The sequence below is a fragment of the Perca flavescens genome, chromosome 11, assembly GCF_004354835.1.
Source record: "Perca flavescens isolate YP-PL-M2 chromosome 11, PFLA_1.0, whole genome shotgun sequence".
Lineage (NCBI taxonomy): Eukaryota > Metazoa > Chordata > Actinopteri > Perciformes > Percidae > Perca > Perca flavescens.
The window spans coordinates 19,567,247-19,582,284 of NC_041341.1; the positions used below are offsets into that span (position 1 = coordinate 19,567,247).

The window sequence follows — 15,038 nt, forward strand, 5'->3', positions numbered from 1 at the left end:
GTATCCAATGCTAGAATCACAGAATTTCCAACAGCAACTACACCCTGTACTTGACATGAATACGTGTGGTGATAAGTGTATCCTGTTATTTGTCAAGAGCACTAAGATATTGCTTTAACTAGAGTGACCTAATCAATAAACAGATAATTACATGCATGTAAATGAATAAAGCTGTTGCACGGAACATTAACATGAACACTTCTGTGTACAGAAATATGCTGGATCTGATCTACACAACATGCAATATGTACCCTTGTTATAAAGCTCAACTGCCCATCATCAGTAAACTATTAGATATGACTTTTTATGATAAATGACCATAATCACTGTTGCAAAACGATCCATCATTGCTGGCCAATCTGGCACCAACAGTGGTCTTTCTCTTTGAAACTCACGGTACAAGCCTCCCAACAGTGCAAATGTTCCCCTTCCTCACATACTAAACGTACTCTCTGTATCTATAAGGGGAGAGGCAAGCTTCAATGACAGACCTCTTGTTGAATGTGGAAAGGCTTTAATTCTTCATTTCTTTGGCATTTTTATAGAACCTAGAATATTAAAATGACCTGAGGGCCAAAATGAAAACTTTTTTTAATTTGATAGCTTTTCTTGGCTGAATTTCCAATTATTGCCTGAATCTTCTGGCAGGTCAAGACTGTTGCAATCGCCTGATGACTGATTCACTAATTCAAACCATGGTACACAAAGAAGAAAAACACCTGCAGTGTTGAACTGGGCCAGAATAATAATGCTTTTGGACAGGACTCACCATTATTGCTGGATGTCTGATATCTAAGGCATAGCTGTCATCCACAGCGTTCACAGGCAACCTCAGCAGCTTCCCCTGATGTTCTCCTTGTATGCCTAGGTTATGAAGCCCCTCCAAGACCCTGGCCTCTCCTCTGAGGATTTCTAAAAGGCTGTAAATACAAAATCACAGGCTAGTTTTTCATACACATTAGCTGTTTAGCAGTGGGTTTGCGGTGCACCAAACTTCCTGTGAAGAGCCACTGGCAGACCACTGCTCCCTTCTGCTGGGTTCCTACCTGAAAGGGTTGTGAATGTCCAGATCAATGTGCAGTCCGTTGATGAAGAGCTCCCCGTCTCCTGGGTGAACACCAATGGTCTCACTGAGACGCTGAAAGAACGAGCTCAAAGTGTTAGCCAAATGCCAAAACCCCTAAATGAGCAATTCTACCTTTAAAGGTCTGATCTTTCGACAAGAAAAGATGTGAACAGAGCCTACAACATTAAGTAGAAAGGATAAAGAGTGCACAGAGACAAAATAAATTGTAAAAACAAAATAAAATGTCACATTTGATGTTGTTATGGAATATATTTCAAATACAGATTAGAAACTCATTGTCTAAAATAAAAAGTGTGTTATCAAAGAAAACCTCCTGCACTATCATGTGGAAACGCTGCTTATTATATCACACCTTTTGGTTCTCCTCAATTTCTTTTCTCATTTCCTGCTTTACGGCCACTCTTGTCAGTGATCTGTGGGAACAGTAAAACATGTACAGTCACCATCAGCTTTTAACACATCCCAGGCCGACAGTAAAATGCCAGTTTTAATCTCCAAAAACCTGTGGGCCCTCAAGATGGTAAATTCAGTCAATTCCCTATAAACACAGACTCTTACTCAGCACTTTCTGGTGATATTACAAGCTGCCTGAGCTAAAATAAGCAAATGTCAAGAAGCTGATTACATCTCTGTATTAACGTTGTATTTATTGTGGATAATGCTCAAATTAATGGGTTTATAAAAGACATTTCATGTGCACTTTATTAACAGCATCTGTTGCTTGGATTTACACATTGCCACACAGAGTAGGGCTCCTAAAAATATGGCTTTTGAAATGGTATCAAATGTGTTAGCCAGTCAGTCAGAAAAAGAAAATAATAATAATAAATAATTTTCTGACCTGGCTTTGCTAGGAAAGTCCTGACTGAGGTCTTGCATGAGCTTCAAGGCATCAAACTTTGGCACGGACATTATTCTGGCAGCTGCCTGGACACTAAGATCTGTGGAGATCAAATCATCAACATTTATCTATCTAGACAAATGAAATACATGTAATGCAATCACAGGAGATTACATTCAGTATGCTGTGTTGAGATTATTAAATGTCCCATGACATGGTACTCTTTGGATGCTTTTATATAGACCTTAGTGGTCCCCTAATACTGTATCTGAAGTCTCTTTCCCGAAATTCAGCCTTGGTGCAGAATTACAGCCACTAGAGCCAGTCTCAGAATGAGCTTTCCTTAGTATGTGCCATTTCTGTGTCTGTAGCTATTGAGGAGGAGAGAAGGGGGGGGCAAGGTGGAGGGTGGGGGTGTGGCCTTGACCAACTGCCACTTTGTTCGTTTGAAAGCCCTGATGTCTCTCTCTCATGGGTGGGCCAAATTCTCTGGGCGGGCAAAGCAGAGAAAGGGGAGGTAACCTTTCTCCTTATGACCTCATAAGGAGCAAGATTCCAGATCGGCCCATCTGAGCTTTCATTTTCTCAAAGGCAGAGCAGGATACCCAGGGCTCGGTTTACACCTATCGCCATTTCTAGTCACTGGGAGACCATAGGCAGGCTGGGGGAACCCATATGAATGTTAAAAAACCTCATAAAGTGACATTTCCATGCCATGGGACCTTTAACTGTTAGTCAAAGACAACAATACAAAATAACAGCATCTCCACAAATGGTATATTACTTGAAAGCTAAAAAAACAAAAATCCACTTTGCAGCAATTGTACATTCCTGTATTTTTTTCTTCTTCTAATAATCATTGAACATCTGAAATAGAACATCAGTACCTTGCATTTCCCACACTTTGAGAGGGACCATGTCATCGGTACTCTCCAGGAGATGTTTGCGAAGCTCGACGAGTTGCTCTTGGAGTTCAGGGTGAGATTTCCTTAAGAGAGGTAAAAGAAAAAGAGGAAGATGCAAATACAATCCAAGGACTTATCAAGTCACACAAAGCCTAGGATGCCCAGCAGCAATAACAGAAAATACAATGGATGGAAAAAAATGTTTATGTTGTGACATGACATGTTACATTCAATCTACTTACTTTAATGTTCCAAAAATGAACCCTTGGACTTCATCATTATTATCATCCTCAGCGTTTATAACGGTCTTTGAATCTACAAAGCACAAGATTTGTGTTTTATTGCCGTGGACACAGCGAAGTCCAGCACAGAATGTTTAATGAGTCTCAAACTGACCTTTTACTTTGGTGTCATCCACAGCTTTGTATTCTGTGCTTTTGATAGCCAGCTCAACACCATAGCCAGATAAAAGCATCTTTTGAGGCTTTGGATTCTGCAAGCAGTCCGAAGCAGAGTAATGGCTTAAATGAAAAACAGTTTAGAGCTGTGTTTACATGTACATTTCTGTCAACAGCACTGTGATAATACTCATCAAGACTGCAGATCCATCCCATGGGGGATGCTTTCTGGCTGCCAATACCTATATACAATGCATGGCCACTTGGCCAATTAGGGTGGAAATGCGTTGAAATTAGTGGTTTTAGCTGCCTTAGCCACACTTATTGCTAGCAGGCAAATAAAATCAAGCATGCAAACATTGTATTGTAATCTCCATTCACAGACATTGGGAGTAGAGTGGGTGGCAAGAGACATTCAACAAGGCACTGTGATATGATGCCATCTTTCCAATAAATTAATCAGATTTCTGGTCTGCTAGATATTGCCACAGTATGCTGTAAGTGCGGTTATTGTGAAACGGAACCGCCTGGGAGCAACAACAGCTTAGCTACACAGCAGTAGGCTGAATGCTGACGCCCGGGAAATTGTCTTCACTTGCAAGTTGCAGCAGTCACTACTGAGTACCAAAATGCCTCGGGAAGCGACGTCAGCACATGATCTGTTTTTTTGGAACTTCATGATATGGGTCTCCGTGGCTGAACAGCAAACAGCACACGTGCCTAACATCACCACGTGCAAAGCCAAGAGTCGGCTAGAGTGGTGTACAAACTACAACACCGAAAAGAGATACAACAAAAATATTTATTAATTAAATGATTAAATAAGGTAGTGTCTCCAAACTTAACTCAATTCTAACTTGTATCCTGCTAGTTGTTCTACAGCACTTACTTTTAAAAAATAAGCATATGCCTATTTTTGAAAATATTTTGTATCTCTTTTCGGTGTTGTAGACTGTCCCTAAGCACTCGTCTTGCCGTCTCAACACCGGAACTAAACAGAGCTGAATTGGCAAACCTTTTATGCATTTCTTTCACATCTACTGCAGTCAGATTCACTGTGTTTACTTGGAAGGAATCACTTCACATCTTAAAGAAAATCACCTTTTGCTCCATCAAAGACATCTGTATCTTGGTTAGGTTTTGAGTTTTCAGTTAGGTTTTGAGGAGTCTACTAAAATGAATAATATGTCACTGTTTTATCAATGCAATAGTGCCATCATCTAAAGTAAAAATGAAGCAATGGAGGTCCATGGCACAGAGGAATACGCTGTATTAGGCTTTGGTTGCACAGGTAATACTTGTCAGTACGACAGATTAATGTTGGTTCTGATCTTTTTATGGGATTGGTTGAAAATAAGAAAAATAAAGAATATCACATCCTTATCCTTTAAAACCTAACACAGTTCTTCTGTGTAAAAACACAAAGATAAAAGCACAAGTTAGATTACTGCATAACTTTTCACTGAGACTAACAGGAAACCACATTATTTATTGAAACATTTAATCAGTGGAACATCACTTTAAAATGGCTGCGAGAGCATTGCTACTCACCGCTACAAAATGCCGCAGCACATATATAAGTGTGCCCTCTCCAGCCTTCTCTGACAGCACCTTATGAAACAAGGTGAACTTCTTGGTTCCGATCTCAGCATAGAGGATCACAACTGGCACATCTGTTTTATTGACCCCTGGATATGTGTGATCATTCTTGAATAAATATGGTTTTGGCCTGCAAACAGTTGGAGATGTTATTAAAGAGATTTCTGAAATACAATGATTTGTATCAAAAACATTTCTATGTTGATTACAGGCAAAATGCAGTCAGCGAAAGCAACATTTTAATGAAAGAAATTCTGTAAACCTATCATGTTGTTCTGCTCTACAGATTGAGTTTATTCACAGAAGACGGTGCTATTCTGTGTTACCTGCCTGCAGCTGCCTTCAGGAGCTTCTTGATGTCCTTGGTACTGCAGCTATGTTGACCATGGATGGAGACAAAGGCAGGGCAAGCCTCAGGCGGTGGCTCATCACTGGCTATCTGTTAAATGCATGGAGGAGTGCAGGAATGTTCTATTATGTTACGTGATTGATTTATTCTCAGTATTCTCCAGCAATCACCACAACAAGTAGTATAACTTGTTGTTGTGGTGTTTCGCTGCACAGTATAGTGCAGCGAAACACTTCATTTCAGCTGCAAAAGGCCATTAGTCATTGTAATGTTAAACACATTTTAAAATTAGAGAACTTTGTCAACGGTGTATCACTGTCACCAAAATGAAATTCCTCTTTATCATTGCTGAAACCACAACAATTAGAAAGATTTGTGTAAACAGAGTGCACTGACACTGCACAATATTAAAGTCAAATTTTGTTCAAAGCCAACTGTAGTATCCATTTATAATTCATGTCATGTAAAACATGTTTTTATTCAAACTGGGGTTCATAAGTCTCTCAGTTGAATTGCCAAACCTTCCTCCACAGCACTGCGGAGGAGGGTCTGGCTAGTCCACACAGCATTCTGGGATGAGAGAAAAACGTGCTCTGGTTTAGTGGCATTTCTTTACATCAAACGCAATCGTCATTGGCGGTGCCGCTGCAAAATAGCCTCGGGAAGTACATTCAAAGGTTGTTTTAGTCGTGCAACAGAAAACTCAGGACAGAGCTAGGTGTCTCAATTTACCCTGCAGAGATCTGAGGAGCCGTTAACCACAGTCCTCATACATCAACCAGAGTTTAGAATGCCAACACAAAGAAAGGTGACGGACATCTGGCGGAATTTCCGGCGGCACCTAAACAATCCCGGAAATTAAACGTCGTCGATATCTAGACTTCGCAGTATATAACCAGTGTATCCCCCCTCCTATTTACAGTAAGCACTTAACCGTAATATAAAAGTTAAATAAGAACTTGAACTGTTATCACATTGTAAAGTGAAGAGAAAAATCTCACTATCATAAAGTCACAGAAATTAGGAACCATTGTACAAATAAAAAAAAAAAAATGTAAATCCTCTCTGCAACCAAACTGTCCATTCAAACTCTTCGGTCTATCTTGCGACAGCATTTGACCAACCTAACATATTATTTCTGTTGACTGTGGGAAAACTCTTATGGCCTCTGCTGTCATGTGTACTCACATAGAGCATCCATTGCAGGTTTTGCTTCCCTGTCTCTTTCTCTTACCAAACCATAAGGGAGTTTTACACCTCTACCACTGGCATGAGTACAATGTTGCTTCTCTCAGATGTCTGCCTGGTTCATATTAAGGAATTTTGGTAGCAACACTTCCCTGTTGTATAAATGTGCTATATATTATATTATATGTTAAGAAACGATACTCTATTAGATGCACCTGCAACACTGAAAAAACTGTACTATGTAAGAGAGATCATTTAGATTTAATCTAGTTTAAATTATTTTGAGTACAGATTGGATTATCTAGTGCTGGCTATGCAAGGCTGTTTGACTTAATTCAAATAAATGTCACTTGCTTTGTCTTGATTGGCAATTTTATGTTGTTTGGGGTTATGTTTATAAGGGACATGTCATGTTATTCAGTCATGCAACTAACAAAACTATAGTCTCAAAATAAAACCTAACACCCCACAAATTTGCTTGTTTCAAGCAAAGGAATGCTTCCATGTAAAATGTTTCACTTAATTCTGATAGGGTATTTTTGCAATGAATCTACATTTGACAACATGTGATAGGCTGAACTCAAATATCAGAATGAACATAATGGTTCAAAAAATGGATCTGTTGTTAAGTGTGGGCCAGATTTGACAGGTATTAAACATTTATGTCTGAAAGTTTAGACAGAATATGAAATATTTTGCATATAAGAATATGCACAATGTGCATTTTGATAAATGCATCAGAGTTATACAGTACAAAAAGCAGTCTTATCGATTTTGATAACCAACGCCAACTCTGTTTGTCACTGGATCAATTACAGATTGATTACCTTACACATTTGAATTCTGTGAGAAACCACAGAGATATAAAAATACTGTTGTGAAAAAAATAGTTATTGATTGTGTAGTATTTTATAGTTTGAGAATAATGTCATTTAAAGATTGCACAAAAGAAATGGAGAAAAACTGTAAGAAAGGCCTGCAGAGCAACTTGAGTCAAGAATAAGTTGAACAACAACCTCTAATAGGAAATAGGCTCTCTTGCAGGTCATAATATTCCCATGTTGCTCTTGAGAGGGTTTTGAAATAGTTATACTATTATTATTATATTGATCACAACATACCTGCTGGGATGAATGAACAGCTGGTGAGTATGAGCGTAGGGACAGAGCAAATTTGAGGAGATTAACTTGAAGATCTGTGAGGAACTGGCCAGCCTTCTTCAGGATCAAATTGTAGTACGAGCGCACAGACTCTGTGAGATCAACATTAGTAATAATGAGGTTTCTTAGAAGAGAAGCACACCTGTTGAGGTGTAAACATATTTCAAATGTATTTTGGATTCAAACAACATACCTCCTTGCTTGTATACAGTGAGCTCTTTCACAGTGTCAACAAACTGCCAGAATTTCTCATTCCCATCTTCTCCAATAAACTCACTGCCCAAGAGAAAATGAAAGTATTAGTCACCATAAGTCAGTAACCACAGGACCCAAGCAACCTTTTTCTTACTGCCCAACAGTTAAAGCGAAATTATTTTATATTTTCTGGTAATGAGATCCATGAGTCCATTATGTATGATTACTAAAGTTATGATCCACTAAAGGGCACTTATTTACAGAATTGTTATGACTTGAGAATGAAATATGTCAATTTAAGAATCATTTTCCCCCAATGGATATACAATTTTTACAGTCTTCAGTTGTTCCCAGCCACTACAATATGAGGCAACTAACAAGAAACTATTATGTTCAATCACTCTGAATAATGTCTGTATTGACAAGGCCGTAGCTACCATAGAGGACAATAAGATCATGTTTTCTGTATTTTAAGTGGGACATTAAACATTTGAACAACATCTGGTAACATTAAAACGTAAACTTGGTTGTTAGACTACTTCTAAGACAAAGAAAGAAAGAAAGAAAGAAAGAAAGAAAGAAAGAATGAATAGGCTATACTTCCTGTTAAGTGGCAAGTTTATTTTTTGAAGGGGGTAACATTATAGGGGGAATTTGGGGGGCTTGGACTCATGACCTCAACATTAAAATCCAGGGGGTGAGTAGGTTACCTTGTCTCAAGGAGGAAAGGCGTCATGCTCCACTTTGCTTTCAGACTGGCAGTGACACCTTTGGGTGCCGATATGACATGATGTATGTTCAGCAGCAGCAGTGACATCACAATAACGTTCCTCATTATCTCTGGCGAGACGTAACATCAACCTACAGTGGCAGAGAGCAAACACTGTCATCGTTCGAGTACTGTACCTTTGCCTTTTGAGAAGTGCCACTCAGTGCCACGTAGCTAGCTAGCTATAGTTACTCTAAGGCTAAGTTACTAAACCAAAACACCGGTGCAACCCTCAGAAATTCAGAGCAACGTTACACCGTTGCAGGAGATGCTAGCTAACGTTACATGAAGAAATCACGTTGACCAGTTTGTTAGCTAGACCTCAGAATCAGAAGATTTATTGTCATTGTACAAAAATCAACAACGAAATTCAGTAAACATAAATCTAAATCTAAAAAGACAGGAAATGAATAATAAAACAACACAATCATAAATAGACAGAAATACACACTAAAAGTACTAGTGCACATGGTGCCTAACGTTAGGGATAAAATAACTAACGTTAAACGGGTCAGACTGAAGTTAACTTAGCTGTAGCATAAAAGTAAACAGCCCAGAATGAAAACGGTACACTAGCTTGATTTAACGAACGAAGTCTACAAAGGTCGCTTGCTACAAACATGTAACAGTGTAGCGTTACAATATAAATAACGTTACACTGGTCACTGCGTTGCCAATATTAAATCCCTCACCCCGTTAGTGATGCTGAAAGCTTCCATACAAAGCAAAGGGTTTCTTCGGGTAGGTATTTTGGGCAGCTAACAGCAAGTTGCCGGGGTAGCCGCGTATTGTGGTGACTCGCGCTGACCGTTATCCGTGTCTGAAACAACCGTTAAATGAAAAATAAATCATGGCGTATTATGATTTTGGGCACAATTTGTCACCGTGTTCGCATGGACACAATTAGTGACAGTGAGTGTAAAGTTTAAACAAACCCGGTGGTAAAGTTGTAATTTCATCTGGCACGGCGGTAGACAGCTAAAAAGGCAGAGGCTGACGCTCAAACGCTTTTCCCACCAAACACTGTGGCATGTTGCAGCTACAGCACTGTGTACTGAGCATAGACAGTATATAAGGTACTGAGCTATGGTAGGCTACTGAGTGAGTAAAGCTATGTGTCAGTGTGAAACTGTGTAGCCAAACAGTTGCAGCAGTATGGGAGGCTACCCGTGTATCAAAGAAATATTGAATAATTACAATGTTACATTATGTTTAAATGATGAGCTAAGGTGTATAACGTAATTATTTTATAGCAATATGCAACATTAATCATAGTTATTGATAGATAAAACAATTTGTAGGCTATGTCAATCTATCAGTCAGTCAACAGAATATTAAAGGGGTTGTGTAGCATTTTATTGCCCGACTTCCATAAGAGATAGCGGGACAAAAAATAGTGGTAGGCCTATCATACATCTGTTCTCACAGGCTACTTAGCCTATAGTGATTCCCATGCCCAGTAAACCAGGGATCTTCTACATTGGGTCGTGGACCCTTAGGGGGTCCTCAGAGTCAATGCAGGGGGGCCTCAAAAGTATTGTCTTAACATGAATCAAACATTATTCAGTCCCTCCAGAAAAACGCGATTATGCGATTGCATAATTCAATGCATAATCAGCCAAAGTCCTCATATTCATGCATGGACCGCATTTTTTCAAATATGCCGCACTTTCGGCGCATAAATTGCCGCAAAATATACGGTGCTTACATGATTTCATAATCCCGCATTATCGTTTCAAAAAAGTCACATATATCTTAGCAGAAAGTTGAAAAAATGTTGCCTTTACTTCACACAAGAGCAGCCATTTTCCCCTGTTGCCATGGGAACGTTATGAAGTGACGTAATTACGCGACATGAACATCATCGTAAAGCAGGGTGTTGAAGGTTGAATTTGACCAATGAATTTGACATGTACTTTGAGTCTCTTAAGTTGGTATCCAATAAGAACCCTATCTTAATATCTGATGTCTACTCAAATGTCTTTGTTTAAGTGCTCCTGCTGTCTATATTATTAATGATTTTTGAAAGTCTGTCTCTTTTGTACCTTTTATTTCCCTGTTTAGACTATTACTTTAATTTTTACTTTAATATTATATTATTTGTATATATTTTTGTATCTTATTTGTTTACTTATTGCAATGACTGAATATCTGTAAACTCTTTTTGGAAATTAAGTTTTAAAAAAGCAGGGTGTTGGGGTAATCACTTTTTCATCAAACCCATCCATTGCATTTTTTAAGAAAACGTGCCGCAGAATCAAGGATTTTTGCCCGCAACAATCACAAAAAACTCTGCGTTTTTCTGGAAGGACTGATTATTAGCAAATATAAATACCCACTGATGATAGGCTTACTGGTCTATAGCCTAGGTAAGGTAGTCACTAAGATATCCATCCACAGATAAAGGTAAGGATTTAATGTATGTTTAACATTAAAGCATGATTTATAAAATCATGCCAACAATTATTAGGCTATTTTAATAACTTAGTAGGCTATTCTATGCAAAAAAAAAGGTGAAGGCCACCCTAGACGTCATAGGTCAAGTTTAATATGCAACTTAATTTCTACAATACAGGCTAGCCTTCATAGGGGGTCCCTGCTCCGTCTCTCTTTCAGTTAGTAAGAGGTCCTTGGCTTAAAAAAAGACCCCTGTAGTAAACTGATGCTTGTGTAAAATGGGTGGAGTACCCCTTTAAACTAAATTTTTGCTATCATTTTGCATGTTATGGCTTTCTCAATTTTGAAACTTTGGGCACTAGTGACAAAATGACTGATCAATTAATCAAAAAATAGCCTAACTGAACTCATGAAAAAGTATTGTGACCAACGTGTTTAGTTCACAATTTGCTCTTATTAATCAAAACCATTTCGTCACAGCACAACTCTATAAACGCCTCGCATTTCAGTGCACCATAGCCTATTTTATGGTGTTAATGGATGTGTGACTGTAACCATTATTGCAGAAACCCGCTGTTTCACTTTTAGTTTGGCTCTCCTAACAATAACCTACTGTCTTTGAGCATATATTAGACATTAATTTGGGCTATATGGCTATATCCTTACACTGCAGATAGAGAGATAGTGTGCCATCTCTTGTATCATCAAAGGTCACACTCGGATGAATGCGCTTCATAAAGTTACAGCGGATTTGGTATTTAGCCCATATGTGCTTGAATCTCCATGTTGTAGGCTATTCAGTGTCCGTGTGGGCTTCTGGCTTTTGCAGTGTTTAACACGATTATGGGATGGACAGGAATTGGATAGAGCTCTCTCAGCCCAACCACGAAGAGAGCATAACGCGTATTTGTCGGCTCGGATGCAGCAGCATCCTCTCAAAAGCACTGCTTTCATCCCAGTCAGTCAGACCGCCCAACCCGCCGAGGATGCTGCCGGAGGACCCAGCCCGACAGTCCGAGCCGTGACACGTTTCTGCTGAAGTAAGTCTATCGCCAAAACGAAACACACTGCGATTTAGACTGAAAATCCAAGAAGGGGAAAATTTATAAAGTCTCATCAGCTGCCTAATTTTGAACTTGATAACGGAGTATGGGAGTCGTCGGCACGGATGCAGCTCTACTCCGGCTTTAGAAGTTGGACAGCCAGACATGTGAATGCCATGACTCTTGACTTTGGACAAGATTTCCAGCGCAGTGCAGACGGCAATATTATAGAATCCAAAAGGTGGACTTCTTCTTTTGTCCAGATTACCGGAGGGTGTTATTTGATCAACATGTGGCACCTAAATAATAGGCACCTTTAGTCTTTTCTGAGGCATGGAGCATTAGGCTATTGATCCCCGAAGAACCCATCAAGGTGCTACTTATTATTCAAAGTAATGGAATGAAGACACTATCTTGATATAATGGATGGTAGGTCCAGTAAGCTCATCTTGGTTCCTATTTTAGCTGTCCTTTTTGTTATGATAGGTTATCAGTACATATGTCCCGCTGGCAGCAATTCGTGCCACTTTAAGACTGGGGAGAAATTAAGAGGGGTAAGCCTACTTTCCACCCCGTACCAGGACAGCGATGATTTCTACAGAGATCAAGACCTGGAGGATGACAGCCCTCCTAAACTACCGTCAAAATTCAACTTCACCGAAAGAGACCTTGACCGACACGTGGAGTTCAACATCAAAGGGGACGACGTGATAGTGTTTTTGCACATCCAGAAGACCGGGGGAACTACTTTCGGGAGACACTTGGTGAGGAATATTCGCTTGGAGCAGCCGTGCGACTGCAAACCCGGACAGAAGAAATGCACATGTCACCGACCAGGGAAAGAGGAGTCCTGGCTCTTCTCCCGGTTCTCTACTGGCTGGAGCTGCGGACTTCATGCAGACTGGACCGAGCTTTCGAACTGTGTGCCTGTTATTATGGATAAGAAGGAGGCCCAGAGAAATAAAAGGTATGCCTAATTCACCGTGTGTGTGTGTGTGTGTGTGTGTGTGTGTGTGTTCCTTGTGTTAAGGAGCAGGTATGCTGAAACAAGCTGTGTGGCCCCCAAACCACCAAGATCACAGAGCAAGTGTGTACAAACAAGACACATGCACTGGAGCCCCATGCCCTCAATTTAAAGGTTTAATTTTTTTGCATATAGCTTTTTGTGAGCAGTTAACTGGACAGTTAAGTGAGCAGTGATGGATGGGACCGAACAATATACACTGATTTTAAAAAGGCAAATAATTGCAACCAATCACCCAGCAATCAGCTCACTTGTAATAGGTGGGTGTGTACACACAAGTGTGTTAGACTGAAGATAATGTAGTATAAACAGATAAAACAAAAAAAAAAATGTAATGTGCTTGACCTTCAGACATATTGTTTGTGTTTGTCCTTTGTGTTCACATCAGCCCCTCACAATGAACTGTTTCCTGTCCAGCTGTGCCAGTCCTGTTATTTTGCCAATTTGTGCCATTAACCAATTGTTCTGAAGCATTTACAGAACTCCCCTTTCACTGCAGTAACAGTGTTTGTGAGCCTGCAGTCCAAATGTTCTGGCACACTGTGGTGATTTCATTGTCACTGGATCAAAGCTCCAATTGCACCTATTGAAAACTGACTGAATGTGACATATTTATACCTGACCCATACACCAGTACCAGTACACTCCCCCTGCATCCTTGGCCTTAGTGTCTTTTGTAATAAGTCCCTTTCAGGTGTTCTCGTTGGCTTACAGAACAGGTGCACTACTGTTATATTACACAAAATCTTTACATTTGATGCCATCTTATCTCAGGACTGAGTTTAAATTATCCCAATATGTTTGTTGTATGATGCACAGTAGTTATCAGAGATAAACAGCAAAGTAGAACTTGATATGCATTATCGCTACAATATTTTCTGTTGTAATTTCAGTGGAAAAGACATTTGCAATTGCTTGTACAAATGTGAGATACAGTACAATTACTAAAGGGGGCCGCATTGTAATGAACTGTGCGTGTGCGTGTGCGTGTGCGCGTGCGTGTGCGCATGTGTTTTCACTCAGCAGAGTGGATGTGTGTATTTTGCAATGCAGTTAATGCTTCTGGAGTCACTGATTCTTTAAATTGCACTACAGTTTAGGTATAAAAGTCTATAACTCAGTTACAGCATATTTTCAAATCTATTTTTCGCATGTAGAAAAAGCACCAAATGTGTCACACAAGCACACAAGAATTCCCTTCTCTGTTTGGAAAAATACAGTCTTACACTTAAGTACATGAGCACATGATTTATTTCTGCTGTGCAGAAGTGCAAGTGTTTCCTTTACTCAGGAAAGTGCTCACTGGATGTGACAGCTCTTCATTTCACAGCTGCAGCATCTATTCTGCACTTACTGGTCCTCCCATCCCTTGTTCTTTAGCGGGCTCCCGCAGCATCTATTCTGAGATCATTCTGCCTTGACCAAGGCTGATGGTAGACACAATACGTTAGACCCCCCTCACTAACCAGTCACTGCACACAACACATTTACTAAGTGAGATAACTAATAGTATTATTATTACTAATACTATTATATAATACTATATATATATATATATATTATGCAAATTTCACCTTCATAAATTGTTTTTTGTGCAATGCCTTAATTGAAATATATTAAATGGTATTAGGTCAAAGTAAAAAAATGCACTTGTACAATAATATGCGTAATTTGTAATATATAATCCACTTGTTACAAAAATCCTAACTCCACCTAAGGGTGCAATGGAAAATACCAATTGTACATCACTGCCAAATTCAGTTGGCATACCCTTGTTTTGTGGTCGAGAGCCTTTCATATTGAGTGGCTGTCTTCCCGCTGTCCCAGGCATTGACCTTGCCAGCTCTTGAGATGGCAGTAGGGGGGAGGGGGGCAGAGGTAGGCAGCCATGGCACTGCCTGCGTGGCATTGTTTGGCCTTTTCAGCCGGGCAGGGTGTGCTCGCACGGTGAGCCAGCCGTGCGGCCCAGGAAAGGTCAGGCGTGTCAGACTGGATCAGTGTGCGTGTCCTGCGGCGTGGCTCCTCTGGAGTGTGCTGTCAGTCAGGGGAGAAGTGGAGCGGGCAAGCCTGCCTCTCTTCAGGG

The 15,038-nt window shown here is 39.9% G+C and overlaps 2 protein-coding genes across 6 annotated transcripts in view; one reads left to right on the forward strand and one right to left on the reverse strand.

Annotated features, from left to right (window-relative positions):
- Nucleotides 1-9,515, reverse strand: part of uggt2 (UDP-glucose glycoprotein glucosyltransferase 2) — a 40,626-nt gene extending 31,111 nt beyond the window's left edge. For 3 of the 5 annotated variants that reach the window (XM_028590652.1, XM_028590651.1, XM_028590647.1), the window contains exons 1-14: nt 9,427-9,515; nt 9,184-9,311; nt 8,433-8,583; nt 7,721-7,803; nt 7,489-7,619; nt 5,157-5,269; nt 4,783-4,960; nt 3,230-3,326; nt 3,076-3,148; nt 2,816-2,916; nt 1,929-2,028; nt 1,440-1,500; nt 1,047-1,138; nt 770-920 (exon numbers count right to left, since the gene is read on the reverse strand). In XM_028590652.1, the coding sequence (XP_028446453.1) occupies nt 770-920; nt 1,047-1,138; nt 1,440-1,500; nt 1,929-2,028; nt 2,816-2,916; nt 3,076-3,148; nt 3,230-3,326; nt 4,783-4,960; nt 5,157-5,269; nt 7,489-7,619; nt 7,721-7,803; nt 8,433-8,557 (1,305 nt within the window). In that variant the 5' untranslated portion in view covers nt 8,558-8,583; nt 9,184-9,311; nt 9,427-9,515. Of the gene's footprint in view, nt 1-769; nt 921-1,046; nt 1,139-1,439; nt 1,501-1,928; nt 2,029-2,815; nt 2,917-3,075; nt 3,149-3,229; nt 3,327-4,782; nt 4,961-5,156; nt 5,270-7,488; nt 7,620-7,720; nt 7,804-8,432; nt 8,584-9,183; nt 9,385-9,426 lie in introns of those variants that run through there. The other 2 variants (XM_028590649.1, XM_028590648.1) reach the window with 2 other exon arrangements.
- Nucleotides 9,516-12,378: 2,863 nt separating this feature from the next.
- LOC114564184 (heparan-sulfate 6-O-sulfotransferase 3-B) overlaps nt 12,379-15,038 on the forward strand; it is a 47,340-nt gene continuing 44,680 nt past the window's right edge. Inside the window, exon 1 of the mRNA XM_028591412.1 lies at nt 12,379-12,898. Within this exon, the coding sequence (XP_028447213.1) occupies nt 12,411-12,898 (488 nt within the window). The 5' untranslated portion in view covers nt 12,379-12,410. The remainder of the gene's footprint in view (nt 12,899-15,038) is intronic.